General features: G+C 39.5%; 1 protein-coding gene across 2 annotated transcripts in view; it reads left to right on the top strand.

The window, feature by feature from the left end:
• The window catches only part of LOC103721770 (kinesin-like protein KIN-7I), a 37,130-nt gene that overhangs the window by 7,639 nt on the left and 14,866 nt on the right, over positions 1–14,625 (top strand). For both annotated transcript variants that reach the window (XM_039126445.1, XM_039126447.1), the window contains 11 exons: positions 203–283; positions 466–534; positions 620–679; positions 777–938; positions 1,792–1,848; positions 2,114–2,350; positions 2,444–2,509; positions 2,583–2,768; positions 2,852–2,956; positions 6,119–6,175; positions 6,447–6,596. In XM_039126445.1, the coding sequence (XP_038982373.1) occupies positions 203–283; positions 466–534; positions 620–679; positions 777–938; positions 1,792–1,848; positions 2,114–2,350; positions 2,444–2,509; positions 2,583–2,768; positions 2,852–2,956; positions 6,119–6,175; positions 6,447–6,596 (1,230 nt within the window). The remainder of the gene's footprint in view (positions 1–202; positions 284–465; positions 535–619; positions 680–776; positions 939–1,791; positions 1,849–2,113; positions 2,351–2,443; positions 2,510–2,582; positions 2,769–2,851; positions 2,957–6,118; positions 6,176–6,446; positions 6,597–14,625) is intronic.

The raw sequence follows: 14,625 nt of genomic DNA, 5'->3' as shown, positions 1-14,625 counted from the left end.
TAGTGTCAATTGTTTAAAATAGTAACAGTGAGACAACTGAATTTTTCAAATAATAGTGGCTCTACACCAAGGGCACTAAGATCTTCTACATTTGTCGATATTATTTGACTTCACTGTGTCTCTAGTTTCTTGGTTGGTTCTGTTTAGGTTGTCATGTTAGTTGAAGCAGTTTCTATTCTTTAAGTTGGTTTTTTTAATGCAGGTTCATACAGATGAGACAAAAAACACTCTCCAGTTTGCAAGTAGAGCTTTGCGTGTTACAAATTGTGCATGCGTTAATGAGGTCATTCTCTTGTTCAATTTATTTTCATCACTTTAATTTTTCATGCACTACTAAATTTTCGTGTTTTTTGTTTTTCTTTGAAGAGAATTAGCTTTTCTATATGCATTTATGCTGTTTCCATTTTTGATGTATCAAACTGTTTATCAACACAACCATGGGTTACATTTTCTGTTCATTAACAGATTTTGACGGATGCTGCTTTATTAAAGCGCCAGAGAAAAGAAATTGAGGAGCTTCGAGCAAAACTGCTGGTTTGTGTTGTTGCTTTGGTATGACTTTTTCGTATATATATTCAGACCCTTCATGATAAGCATTTTTTTTTCTAAAAAACTGTAGAGCTCTCACTCAGAGCATTTGGAGGAAGAAATTCTGAACCTACGAAACACACTATTACAGGTCAGTGATTGTCTTAACTTTTTTAATATTTCTTCTCTAAAAAGACAACTCTATTGTTTGTTGCTACACATGTTCTTAAGTCAGACATGTTCTTTAGAGTGAGCTTGAGAAGGAGAGAATTGCTTTAGAGTTGGAAGAGGAGAAGAAAGCTAAAGATGACCGTGAGAGGAGATTGCTAGAGCAAGCAAAGAAAATTGCAAATCTTAGTTCATTGGTTTTATGTTCGGAAAGGGATGAGAAGAGAACATACCTCAGTAAGGTTACTGTTTTTCTGCTCTCTAAATGCTTGCATGTTATGATCCATCATCAGTTCTATGAATGTGAATTTTCTAATCATTTTATATTATTATAGTTTTAGATAATTGTCATTTTTCATTTTTTAGTTCACTTATTGACCATGTGGTTGTTTCTTGGACCAGCTTTTCATTCTCTTGCTCAAGCTACGATAATGCCTAATTTCCTTGTGTGCCTGTTAATTTATTCCTATGTTATAGATGAGAAATTTAGTCTCCTTTTTCCAGCCTTTTTTTCTAACAAAATAAAATGAGATAAGAGTTTCAATGCCCTCTTCATTAATTAGGTATATGGTGGATTTAATGCTAGGCCACTATCTGATGAAACATCTTTTCTTCTAATGGCTTATAATTTTTAATGCAGAACAATTTTCTCCCAGTATGTTTTATGACCACTCTATTTTAAGGTTAATGTATTCCTTTGTTTTTCTTCTTTTTGTTTCCTTCTTTGGTTTCAGGTGTGCTTTTCTTTTTGCAAGATACCATGCACGTGCCCGTTCATAAAATAATTCTAAAATCTCTAACCTGATTAATAGTGGCAGTACTTATCTTTGGCATTGCCTGTTATATTTCTGTATGACTCAGCTGACCTGGATACACCTAAGATATTTTTTAGATTGTTAGTAGCTTGTCTTATTATGAAGTATATGTTCTGCATTATCAATATTCTTAGCCCAACTATATGAAATTAACAAATCAACTGTTTTGGATGTGTACTGATTCTCTGCAATGTTCTCCTATCAGCATCAATTCTCACATGGCATGTTTTTCTGTACATCAACTTTGGCATTTTATCTATTACCTTTTCTTAATTTGCAGAATAAAAGACGGGTTACATGGTGCCCAGGACCCTCTTCCAGGAAAGGTACGAATGAGGTAAGTACTTATCATTGCACCCACTGTTGTATAAGATATATCACAGTGTAACCTAATCACTTTCCAATGCACATTTGATCTTTGGTTCTTCATCCTCCTGTTTCTGGGAGTTTAGACTTCCACAGTTAAGAGTAGTCCCTTTAAATGATTTCATTTATACTTCTTATAATCTTATATGAATTCCATTTGAATTATTTTTTAAGTGAAAAGCTTTTTAATTAGGAAGACAATTTTAGAAATTAAACAATGCATACTTCAAGTTCAGGTCCACACTCCAGATCAGGCAGCTAGTATTATAGAGTCCATTAGACACGAGCGAGATATGGGTTTGCCACTTCCTTTTGAAGAATTAATGCATGAAAATGAAGCTGCAATGGATGAAAATAATGGTGATGCCTGCTTACCTGATAGCGCTGAGAATGAAAATGAATGCAAGGATTTTCTTCTTCCTGATGCACATGCTTTGTTGCATGTTACCAGCAGAAGGAAAATGCATGTCAAGGTGGATGGCTCGTTTCTGGTGTCTTTTATCATTTCATTGTTTTCCTCCATTTGATCTAGAAGTTTGACATTCAATTGCCTACATTACTTACAGGGAGGTAGTGAATTGGCAGTAAATCATGCAGAATACGAGGACAACATTTTAGTATATGATGCCCAGGTTCTCGTTCTCCCCCTTCTCTGCTTATATGCTGTATCCGTTTGCTTATAAATAGAACAGCACTTCCATGCAGAAAAGGAATAAGGAGAGTGAATCTGAAAGCACAACCAGTAAGTTTGTGGAATCAGAAAGCACTCCTGGAAAGACAAGTTTCATCTCTTCAGTGAGTCAAATAAGTGGGAGTGCATCTTGTGAAAGTAAAAGCTTAACTGCAAGAGAGTCAGAAGCAATTTTTGTGATCAAACAACTCCAGGATCAGGTCTCTTTATAAGTCTAGTACATTATTCAAGTTTAAGATCTTAAATCTGTATTATGATTACACTATTTTTTTGTTTCATGCAGATTAAATCACTAGAAATGGAGAAGGTTGCAATGCAGAGAAATTTGGATAATGTTATGAAGTTGGCAACTGAACAGAATGCTTCATTCAGGGAGAAGTATGAAGAGGTAAAATCAGTTAAATTTTTCTAGAATCTAACTTTATTTATTCCACCAGGCTTTCAAATACAAGATTATCTTGTGATGCAAAACTTCTTTTGCTTGTTGCAGTTTTTAGTTGGTGTAGTTCAATTTCCAGAAAATGAGTTACCTAAATTGCTCATAATAAGCAGGCCTGTTCCAGGTTGTTTTGACCTGGACAATGAGTTGGATTGCCTGAATTGCCAAGTCTCATGATTTTTGAGTTGCAGTGAATATTGGCCTTTTTTCTTTATCCATATCAATGGTTTATGCATATTCAATTTTCTCATCCTTGTTGTCTCTGTGTTATTTTGCTTTGGCATGTTATATCATCCATGCATGCATTTCTCATCAAGCTTTATATTATAAATATATATTGTAGTAGTTTTAGTTGTTACTTTGTATTGTTAAGCAAAGCAGTTATTAATTCATTAAGTCTAATACTCTCCTTAAAAATTGGTATCATCATGCACTATAGATCTGTAATCCTGAACCTTCAATCAAAGAATTAGGTCATGAATGATGTCGGAAATAGAATGCAGGTTGTAAGTTGTGTTACATGTAACAAACAAGTTTTTATCATACTACAATCTATTAAATGCCACTACATGGTTGACTCAAAGCAGCTAATACACCCCCTGTGAAAAATGCATATTAGCAGGACCTAGGAAGTTTGTGCATAGATAATTGAAACTGGTGATCCTGTGAAAGTCATGAAAATGCCAACATGCTATAAAATGGAGATCTTGTTGAACGCAGCGTCTATCTTGAGGCTGATAAAAAATGTAGTCACTATTATCCCATGCTTAATTATTCTCGTAAGGAATTACTGTTATACAAATCGCACTATGTTGCTAGCATTTACTTATTATTTTTTATGATAGTTACTGTTCATCTAAGGTTTTAAAACAACCATAACAAGTAGCTAGATTGTGATCCTTTACTCAGTTTTGTTGAATGAAATGGCGAGACTTCTCTTGTTTCTCTTCAGCACGGTGAAAATTAGATTCATGAAATGAGGAGACTTCTCTCCTTTCTCTTCGGCAAGGTGCAAATTAGGTTCATGGGTTTCATCTAACTTATGACCCTGTCAGATTTTACTATGAGGTTCATGGGTTTCATCTAACTTATGACCCTGTCAGATTTTTGGAAGTGCGATACAATCTACTAAATGAAGTCTAGGGATCATGGGTATAGATATACGATTACGTTTTTCATGTTAGTAGAAATTTGCCATAATCAATTCGTCCACTGTCATTCATCGGCATACCTTGTAGGGATCAACTTGATCGCTGCAATCTTAAAGGAAGCATCGCTAAAGAGCTTCAAAAGGGCTATTTTGTATGAAGTGTCGTGCTTAGCTTTCGATTTTTGTGTGTCCATAACTTAGGAGCAAGAAACTTCTAGCTAGGGTGCTATACCCACTTCAACAAACTTGTCCTTGCATCTGTTCCTCTGTGTTTCCTTATTCTAAACTTTTTTGAGGGATTTGCTCCATATCTCTGCATCAGAAACCACTTCTAAACCCGCTTCCGCTTTTGGTTACTAAGATCCACAAAGCACCGGTATCTAAAACATTATTAAAATGTTGTGTATAAGGAGACCAATTGATTGGGTCAACATGCATAAACACGGGGTCGGCGGAACTGTCCCGAATCGGGCGGTTCCAATCGTTCCAAGCTATACAGGCAGCTCACTGGTACGGTTCCGACAATGAAAATGAAATCCGTTGCCAGAGGCAAAGAAGGAGAAGGAAAGAGAGGAAAAGAGAGAGCGAGCGGGGGAGGGAGGGAGAGGGAGAGGGAGGGAGGCTGGTGCCTGGGCAGGAGGCCTAAAAAAATCGCTTGCCGACTTTACTTAAAAATTGTGATTTTTTTAGGCTCGGCCGGACGTCTGTTTCGTTTGAAACAGGGAAAGCGGCTGCAGCCTCGCCTCCCGCCTAGGCGCCGGCGTTCGCCGGCCTTCCGCCAGCTTCGCGACCCTTCATCGGCCTTCTGCCGGTGTTCACGACCCTTCGCCGGCGTCCTCCTCTCTTCCTCTCTTTCTTTCCCTTCTCTCTCTCTCTCTCTCTCTCTTCCTCTCTCCCACGACGGTCTGCGTCGCCCTCTTCTCTGTTGGTATAGGACCGGTACGGTACAGCGTGGGCCCGTACCGACTCGTGCCACCAGAGAACCGGTACGGTGCCCGGTACCGGTTCTTCTGACCTTGCACAAATATGTATTTTTGTGGCAGTTCCTACCTTAATATTCCCTTATGTTGAGTTGTCTTTATTGTCTCTCTCATTTGCTTAAGCATCAAAGATTTTCCATGTAGTATTGTTCTATCTCAGTTGTTTGCTCTGTCATCATGTATTATGCTTATTTTTATTCTGTTTTATGTGCAAGTGAAGGATCATGACCTTGGGCATGCATTAGCTGGGTCTTGTTTTTTGAGGTTTTTATCCATCATAATAGTCTTTTCTGTTGGAAGAAGAATTACTTGTCATACTCTTCTAATAATATTTAAGTGAACCAATTTCAATCTTTCTTGTCAAGTCAAATGCCATTGCTTCTTTGGGAAGTTGAACGTTGTTGGAAATGTTTAGGGTTGAAAATGAGGATTCATAGGTTTCTTGTCCAATGGCAAACTGTTTGGGTGTATTTAGTTTTCAATAAAATCAATGCCTTGATGGCAGTGGAAGTTCACATTATGCATCTTGCATATTGGTCAAACATGGTTCAATTTGATAGAACTGTTTTTTTTTCTAGTTCAGACATATGGGCCATAAAACAGTGTGCAGAATAATTCCTTATATCCTTGTGTGATCCTCTGAAACAATCTTTTTTTTCTTTCTTTGCAGTTGTTTTGAAACTAATAGAATTGTGTATAGTGTAGAGTTGCTAAGGTTTCATTACTGATTGAACATTAAGAATGAACCTGTAATAACTTTCTTTCTAGCTTGTACTAGATCCCTTAACAGAAAAGTTGATGTTGCATACAGTTCTTACTGAGTTTTATACTACTTTATCATCTGCCATTGGGTATGGGAGCTCTCTATTATTTCTTCCGATCAGTTTGAAACCAATGTATGTTCTTGTCACATATGATTGTAAGCTGTTTGAATCAAATGTTTGATATGCCATCAATCATTGTCTCCTTTTTTGCATGTAGCTCCATCAAGAGGCTCTAAATGCACGTGAAGAGGCTAGAGTGGCGCATGAACAAGAAGTATCTCCTTGCCTATCTGTAATTTTATGTTATATTCTAGAGTGGCACATGAACAACAAGTATCTCATTGCCTATCTGTAATTTTATGTTATATTCATACCATCAAATGATTCAAATGATTAATTTTTACTTGTTTTATTTATTAAACCCTTATGAATTCTTCAAATATCTTCATAAAATTGTGCTTTTTTTTTGTTGGGATATGTATACTTCATAAGATTGTTTCAAGGTTCTTATTGGATGAAACTTTTATTCACATGGCATGTTTCAGGAAAGTAAAGTTGATTCATCCAATAAGATTTCAATGGAAATCCAAGATATAGCATTGCAAGTTGATCATTCAAGAAACATGGATGATAATATTGCATCCATTGTTGAAGAACTCCTGCAAAACTTCTCCATCCTATCAAAATTTTTACTGGTAACATGTAATTCTAGTTGCTGTCTCAGTCTATTATACACGCATACACACCACGCGCAAGCACACATGCACATGCACACATATTCAAGTTCTTCCATTTGAAATTGTTGGAATCAGAAGAGTGGATATATGTTCTGTCAATAAAATAAGGTACAGATAGCTGCCTTTGCCTTAATATGAAATCGACTCCAAATGCTGAAATTTTGAGCGCTTTATCTTGTCTAATGATTTACATTTTGTCGAGGGCGGGCCTTGCTGCAACTGCAAGGTTGCTCCATTATGTTCTTAGTGTCATGCAAGGTACGCGGTACCGAACGTACCGACATACCGGTCGGCTTCGGTAACGGTACGGTACCGGTGCTGAATTGAACCGATACTGTACCGATGGGGCTGGTTCGGCCTGGTTTCGACCCCATCATCATTTTTTTTGTGTGGAGTTCTCTCACTTTTGGATATTTTTTGATGTTTCTATATTTAGGTTTAAGGTTAAAACTAGATGATGCAACTTATTACTTCCAAATGATTCAAATAATGAGATGAAGAACATAAAATATCTTCAAATTAAGATACAATCAATTACATACATTTAAAGCACTCGCAGATATCTAAAATCGGGTCGAGTGGCGATGCTTCTCGTCGATATCTGGATCATCAACATAATATGGAGGCAGATCAACCCATCCCTCTAACCAAGCGGCGTTGTAGTCTTGTATGCTCAATTCTCGAGGAATGCACGTCGGATCATAAGAACTCTCGGATCTCTCGCTGAAGCTCTGGCTCTGAGAGATGTTTTGATAATATGGCTGTGAAGGGGTCCATCTGAATATGCCGTCACCAAAATCCGATCCGTAAGATCCTTCGGGCTGTGCAGGATAGTAGCTACCGGAAGATGACTCTGATGCACCATATTTATAGGCTGGCTGAGGCTGCGGATAATAGGAAGACTTGGAACTTGATACATCAATGGATCCGACTCCACATGGGAGGTCATCTGCAGCTGCATCCTGGCCTCCTGAACGACCTCGAGGAGCCCTTCTTTGATATGCAATGGTATCCGACCGGCCTATATCAGACGGTCTACCGTATTCCGTATCTTGTGTAGCATGCGTAAACTGAGACTCACCGGTTTATCGAAAACCTTCCTCCGGCTATGTCTCATAAGTAGTACCATACTGTCCTCCACTCCCTCCATGGCTAGTAGATCCATCACCATCAGAACTTTCATCGCTGCTGGTCCAAGTCTCCTCGATACTCTTCATTGGGGCCCTTTCATTTTCTTTTCTCGTTTGCTGGGATTGACGCCCTCCTGATCGAGTCGACTGGGTACTAGAGCATCCTCGTCCTCGCATGAGAGGATCATCTCTCTGAACGGGAGCGTCGTACCAGTCATGAGGTGACTGGCTCCCCTCTAGCCACGTCCTATCAGCTGTAGGAGTGTGTGGAATGTTGCGCTCAGGCCATTGCTGTGGATCGACCATAGCCTCGGTGGCTATGATGCTGGCTTGTCGTCGAGGCGATCCTGGTTATCTAGCTCGGGCTCTTGCTGCTGGGCCTAAAGCCAGTCGAGCATAGGATTATCATCGTCATATGTAAAAGTCTTATAGATGGGATCTGCATACTTGAGCTCCACTTCCTCCTGAATGCATTTTAGCCTCAACCGTAGATTGTAGTGCACATAAACTAGGTTATTGAGGCGCTTTTATGTCAAACGGTTCCTCTGTTTGCTGTGGATGAGGGCGAAGGTGGATCAGTTGCACTCACAGCCACTCGAGGAGACCGTTTGGGAGAGAATCCGGATAGCTATCCGCTTAAGATTTTTTGCGGATCCGCCAAAATGAATCCACCATTCAGCTGCAAAAATATTGAAGATAATTATATTTTACATATATGATGGCCTCATAGTTGAAGATAATTCAGCTGCAAAAATGTCTTGCAGATTTGTATTGTAGCTGGATTCATAGTTGTCTTGCTCACGACAGCTGGTCGTTGTCCAAAGCTGTGGCTGCCCTCTCTAAATAATTTGATCTGTGAAAAGAAGCTTGTTGTAGTATGTTAATAATATAAGATCCGATATATCTACATATGCTACTAAATCATAGTTACTTCTTCTATACATGACGCGGCGACTTCTGGATCAGGCTCCATCTTATAAATAACATTATGCAAAGCATCAAAAGTTCATCATCTATACCAATTCCACTCTCGTACTGGAATTGGAGATTCAGGTAGTATGCTGCACATAGATGACACCATCTTAGTATAATTATACAAATATATCAATCAGTATAATTATCAATATTATTGCTTACTTGCTAGATGCAATTTTCTACCCATTTGGGCTTCCCACCGCCGCTCAATGATGTTGATGTACTCGTGGGCATGGGCTACATTTGCCTCCATGATCTGAGCCTTTGCCTTCTTCATCATGTGATACAAAAAGCCCATCTGAGGGTACCTCTCGCTATCCATGGCCCGCAGCACTTCATATAATGGTTTGATAGCCTTGACTATCGCATTGGCCTGCTGCCAGAATGACTGTCTGCTTACCAAGTCTTCCATCCTGCTTCCTTCAGTGCTGGCCTGGGCATATCTACTTTTCTGCCACTCGGAACTGACAAACATCTGACGTAGGGCTCCTTTTTTCTCGATAAGGCTATTAAGTACAACGTAGTTCGTAGCAAACCGTGTGACTCCTGGTCTAAAAATCTCTCTTCATGTATACTTTCTTATTAATGAAAGAACCCAAGTATGGCTATAAATATACCTGGTGATGCGTTGGGCTATCTTCACTATATGTTGCATCCTACGGATCTTTCCAATATCCATCAGGATGAGGTCGATGCAATGTATAGCACATGGGGTCCAGAAAATTTGTGGTCGCCGCTCCATCAAGACCTCCCCAGCCAACTTATATTGCGGCCCATTGTCAGTGACGACCTGCACGACATTCTCCTTTCCAATCTGATCAATCACCTCCTCCATAAGTCTGAGGATGTATGAGGCGTTGTGCACCTTATCCGAAGCATCAACTGACTTGTGGAAGAAGGTCTCCGTATTACAGTATGTCAGAAAGTTGATGATGGCCCGCTTTGTCGGACCGGTCCAACCATCACATCGGAGTAAGCCCACATGTGGGCCACTTGCTCTTATATGAGCCAATTCAATTCTGTAGCTCTTCCTTATTGTTGTCAAAAAGCTCACCGTAGATGTCTTTCGGGTCTGGAGGATCGACACCAGGACCGGCAGACTGTATGGCGGAAATGGCAGACTTGTATGTATTGTCTGCAGCATTCGCTGGGATGTGGCTGAAGTGGAACCAAGATCCAATAGCTCGCCGCATATCCTTCTTCTTCTCCTTCTTCCACATTGTGTCTATCCTTTGCTGCTTCGAATCTCTCCTGGGGAAGGCATGCAGATCTACATCATGGATTGACGCTCCTGGTGGAATCCCTCCAGAAGACTTCTTTCAGCTACCAAAACCATGCAGGATAGATGCAATCCGGCCACGTCCTCTGCCCTCGCCCTCCCTGATTGAGGTTGTCCTTTGAAACTTTGGATCTTGTTTGCTTCCACCAGAACCGGCGCCTGACTCGAAAAACGAGGGCCCAAATCGAGCCTGATGCCTCGCCACCTCCTCCTGCTGCCACTGATCATCCAGACTCGCCCGCATGGCAGCCTGGATCTGTGCCTCCTCCTTATCTGGACCCTCGACCTCCTGTGATTCCATGAAGTGATAGGAAGGTGCTTCTGCAGCTTGGCATTCCACCTCCGCTTTCTGCTTCGCAGCCCTCTCCTTGGTTGCTTTGATCTCAGCGAAATTTTTCCTCATCAGCTGACGGATGTTCGGTGGGCACTCCGAGCACGCAGATATCTCACGAGAATTATCGGCTAGGTGCTGCTTTAATCTGGTTACCCCTCCTCCCTTAAAGCACTTGTGGCAATAATTGTATTGGAACTGGTGCCGTTTATTGAGCATCTTCCCATGCTCCCAGCTAATATTACGCTCTTGGAGTTGCCCTCTCCTTGATGGCTCCATTCCTACGACCACATTAATTTTTTTTAAATTTTAAATTATTTTTAATTAAAAATTAATTTTAAAATTTTTTAATTAAATTATAAATTATATTAATTCTGTAAAAATAAAAGTTAATGTCACCATTAACATCGTTCATATATCGACAACATATAAAAAATTCAAGACGAAATGGAATCATTTAATCATTTCCTATTTTTTGGCAATTTTTGACTTAATTTTTTTAAGCAATTTAAATGAAATATTAAAAAAACAATGTAGGGAAAAAAAATTTTACCTTATTTAGTTTTTGCTGGATTTTTCTTGAAGAAAAACGACGCTCTCTGACCTTTCTAAATTTTTTTCACGCCTTTGTCTTTGCCTTTCTCTTCTTTTCCTCCTCCTTTGTCTCTGCCTTTCCTTTCATCTTATTTCTGGCTTTGGCTGATGAATTGTTCGGCTTTTATAGCCGAACAAATGCTAAGATAACCACGCTACGGGTGAAGTAAATGGCTAGCGCTGTGGCACTTTTGAAAGTGCCAAAGCGTATGGCACTTTCAAATGCCGCCATTTACTCTTCGCTGTGGCACTTTTGATGGTGCCACAGCGCGTGGCAGGGTGGAAATCATCCGAAAAAACCACCCGTTAAGGCACTGTGGCACTTTCGAAAGTGCCACAGCGCTGGCACTTAGTGCGTGGCTACGGCCATGCGCTGCTCCCTATTGCCTCGAATAGCTACGCGCTGCCCCCCATTGCCTCGAACCGGTGCGAACCGCTCGGTTCGCACCGGTACGAGGCAAAAACCGACCGGTTCCGACCCAATTTGGGTCGGAACCGATTTCCACCCCCGTACCGGACCGGTGCCGACTGGCACCGGTCCGATACGGGCTGAACCGACCGGTACAGGTCGGTTCAGCAAACACTGGTGTCATGGGTTCAAAACACGGAAACAATTTCTGCGCACATGAGGGTAAGGTTGCATACATTTGACCCTTCTTAGACCCTGCAATTGTGGGGGTCCCGTGCATTGAGACGCTCTTTAATAATTTACATTTCTCGCCCTCCCTTGAAGCTAATGTTTTTGACCCATAATTTATTGTTTTAAAAATACTATCATTAATCATTTGAAAAATGTAGATATGCTTAATCAGTCTTTAGTTTTCACTCCTCAAAATGATACCTTCTTTTTATACTCATGATGCTAGGGTATCTGGGATATGTTTCTATTGACATGTTTGCTGGATTAGTTGTAGTTCATAATTTTATTATGTTTTGTGTTAAATTTATTTTGGAGGTCTCAAAGGGACACATCTCTAGGATATATGGTGGCCATCATACCAGGAGTTGAATCCAATCTTCTTCCGACTTTTAATTATGAAATGGTGCAGCCCTTTATGAAAGAGTTGCATGGTGGGATACTCTTAAAACTCTTAAACCACCCGTTGAGGCATTGTGTATCCTAGGCACACATTATGAGAAGTTTGTGAGAGTACCCATTTTGTCCCACTGATATTAGGCTTTTTCTTTGTACTATTTATATAAGCATTTGTGCTTGACTAGATAAAGTTCACCCTTGATTTGTATTATTAAAGTGCACATTAAGGCTATCTGGAACTAGTTCGTTGTATCTTGGGTTCAAAACCGGTAAACCACCACAAAATTGTCTGCACTAAGCTAGGGTGAAACATTTACTCTAAAGAGAATGTCCTCTATAATGTGCCTTAAATTTGGTGACATTTTTCTGATTTTTGTTATGCAGAAAATATGAAATACATTTTAGTTAGTTGTATTTGAGTTAGCAAAGATGAATTTCCTAATTCAGGGTTTCTCATTCCCTCTCCCATATCCTTTCTACAATTATCTTAATCTAAGGTTAGGGTCCTGAGTTTTTTTTTTGATGCAAGATTAAGGGTTTTAACACCAAGAATTTACATTTCTTGTTATTCCATGCAGGCATGAAAAGAGATTGCAAGTAATCGGGTTAAAATTACCTCAACCGTCATCTAGTGGTCGACTCATGGTTGACCAATGATCAAACCCTGGACTCATGACCTGGAAACTAGAATTGTTTAAACTTGGTCAACGAGGTCAAAATACCAATTTATTTTTTCATTTTAAATGAGATTACAAATCTTTAAAAGAGGCACGTTCCAATAGCCTGTATAATACCACTACAACAGTCTTCTAATGTGATTTTTCTAAATTGCCTGATGAAGTTAAAGGTAAAGAGTCGAGAAAGATGACATATGTAGTTCTTAATGACAGCTGATATGATGTTTCCAGTGTAATATCTTAGGTATGCTATTGGAGGAAGCTCATTCTTTAACCAACGTAGGGAAGTCATTAACAGCTGAGAAATGATATTGGCATGTGCAATGTAGCTATGGAGATCGTAGTTGGCATAGAGGCTTGGACTTGCCCAGAAGGGTCCATAAAGAGGAGGAGGATGTGATAAAACTTTTATGCAACATTATGGCTAGGATTTGAAGAATTTTTTTCCCCTGTTCTAAAAGAATGCAAATAATTATGCTTGAAGCTGGTGTCTTGTCAGTAGGACAAGGTTTGTTGGTTATATTTCAGTATTTTACCAGTCATTTGCTGCCATAATGCAAGTTTGCTTGTTACTGGTGTTTTCAATAGGTCATTGAAGGCAACAATTTCTAGTGTCAAGGTGTTTCATTCTAGATTGATCAAAATGGTTTATAAATCATTCTTACCATTTAGCTTTGTGCTATGACTTCCTAATGAATGAGTTCCCATATCTTTCCTTACCGGAAAGTCAAAGATCCCCTATTTCATTCTCCCGAAAAACGAAGGTCGAAATCCCTGGAGAACTAGCTTTCAAGCTGCTTTTTTCTTTTTTTTTTTTTTTTTTTTTGTGGGGGGGGGGGGGGGGGGGGGGGTTCTTGAATGCTTCTTAATATATTCAAAATTTTCAGCTGTCCCCTGATGTTAATGTACGTAATGGTACGGATCTCTTATCTTGCAGTGTGATCAGAAGAAACACCATGAAAATAAATCACAAAAGAAACGAGAAACTAATTGGAAGTAAAAAATGCAAAATCAATGAATAAAAGTAATGTATTTTTAGGATTTTATAAATAAACTAATGATTCAAGATAATTGAAGGCATCGGATCTCACATCCTATTGAACCTTCAATGTCACACCTTAGGTCTTCATAGCGCTTTGTTCAAAGTTATCTGGCATTGTACCAAGCTCCCCTTTTTGACTCCATATGCACCATGAATTTATCATGCAGCATCACGTAGTGCAAGAGATTTGAGAAGAACTAAGGAGAAGAAAATTATTGATGTGTAAAAATATGAAGAGTACATGTGCATTCATTGGCTGTAGGACCATTTACATTGAGATTGATGGGTGCTTTCAAACTCTTCCTTAAGTTTTAACTTTTGAAATAACATGAGGAGGAAATTCTACTTCGAAACAAATTTCTGGGACTAAGCACTATGGCAGATTCGGGTTTCTGATCATAGAATCAGGTTTATGATCATATAACTTGCGCTGTTAGAAATTTTACATGGCAAGGAAAGTCTTGTCAGATTTACTAATTCTTCTCCTAATGGGCTTGCTCTTCATCGGCAACTTGTTGCTGTACTTTTGTTTCTGATGGTGGAAAGGGGCACCATTTGGATATTTTGATGGCTGGTCATCCATCATCAGTTGTTTTGGCATTGAATTTGCACTATTTCCTGACAAACACTGATGCTGGCATGCGATCAACTTCTGGATGGCTAGCTCAGTGCCATCTGAAGGTTCAGACATCTGGAACCTGCTGTCAGCTCTCTCTCTCTTTCTCTTGTCTTTTCTCTCTCCGTCTCTGTCTCCCTCCCTCTCTCCCTCGCTCCCTTCCTGGTGCCTTTGCACCACATCAGATGTGCTGAGGACGTTTTTCTTTTGGAGATTCTAATGATTGATAACTCTTCAAGTTTGATCCTGATGTTTAAGAAACATCTTGAATTGTAGTTACCCTCTTGTTTTTTTTTTTAATAATAGG

This window comes from Phoenix dactylifera, chromosome 1, assembly GCF_009389715.1.
Source record: "Phoenix dactylifera cultivar Barhee BC4 chromosome 1, palm_55x_up_171113_PBpolish2nd_filt_p, whole genome shotgun sequence".
NCBI lineage: Eukaryota > Viridiplantae > Streptophyta > Magnoliopsida > Arecales > Arecaceae > Phoenix > Phoenix dactylifera.
The sequence above is the reverse complement of the archived record's forward strand: the minus strand, read 5'-3'. Positions and strand labels throughout refer to the sequence as shown.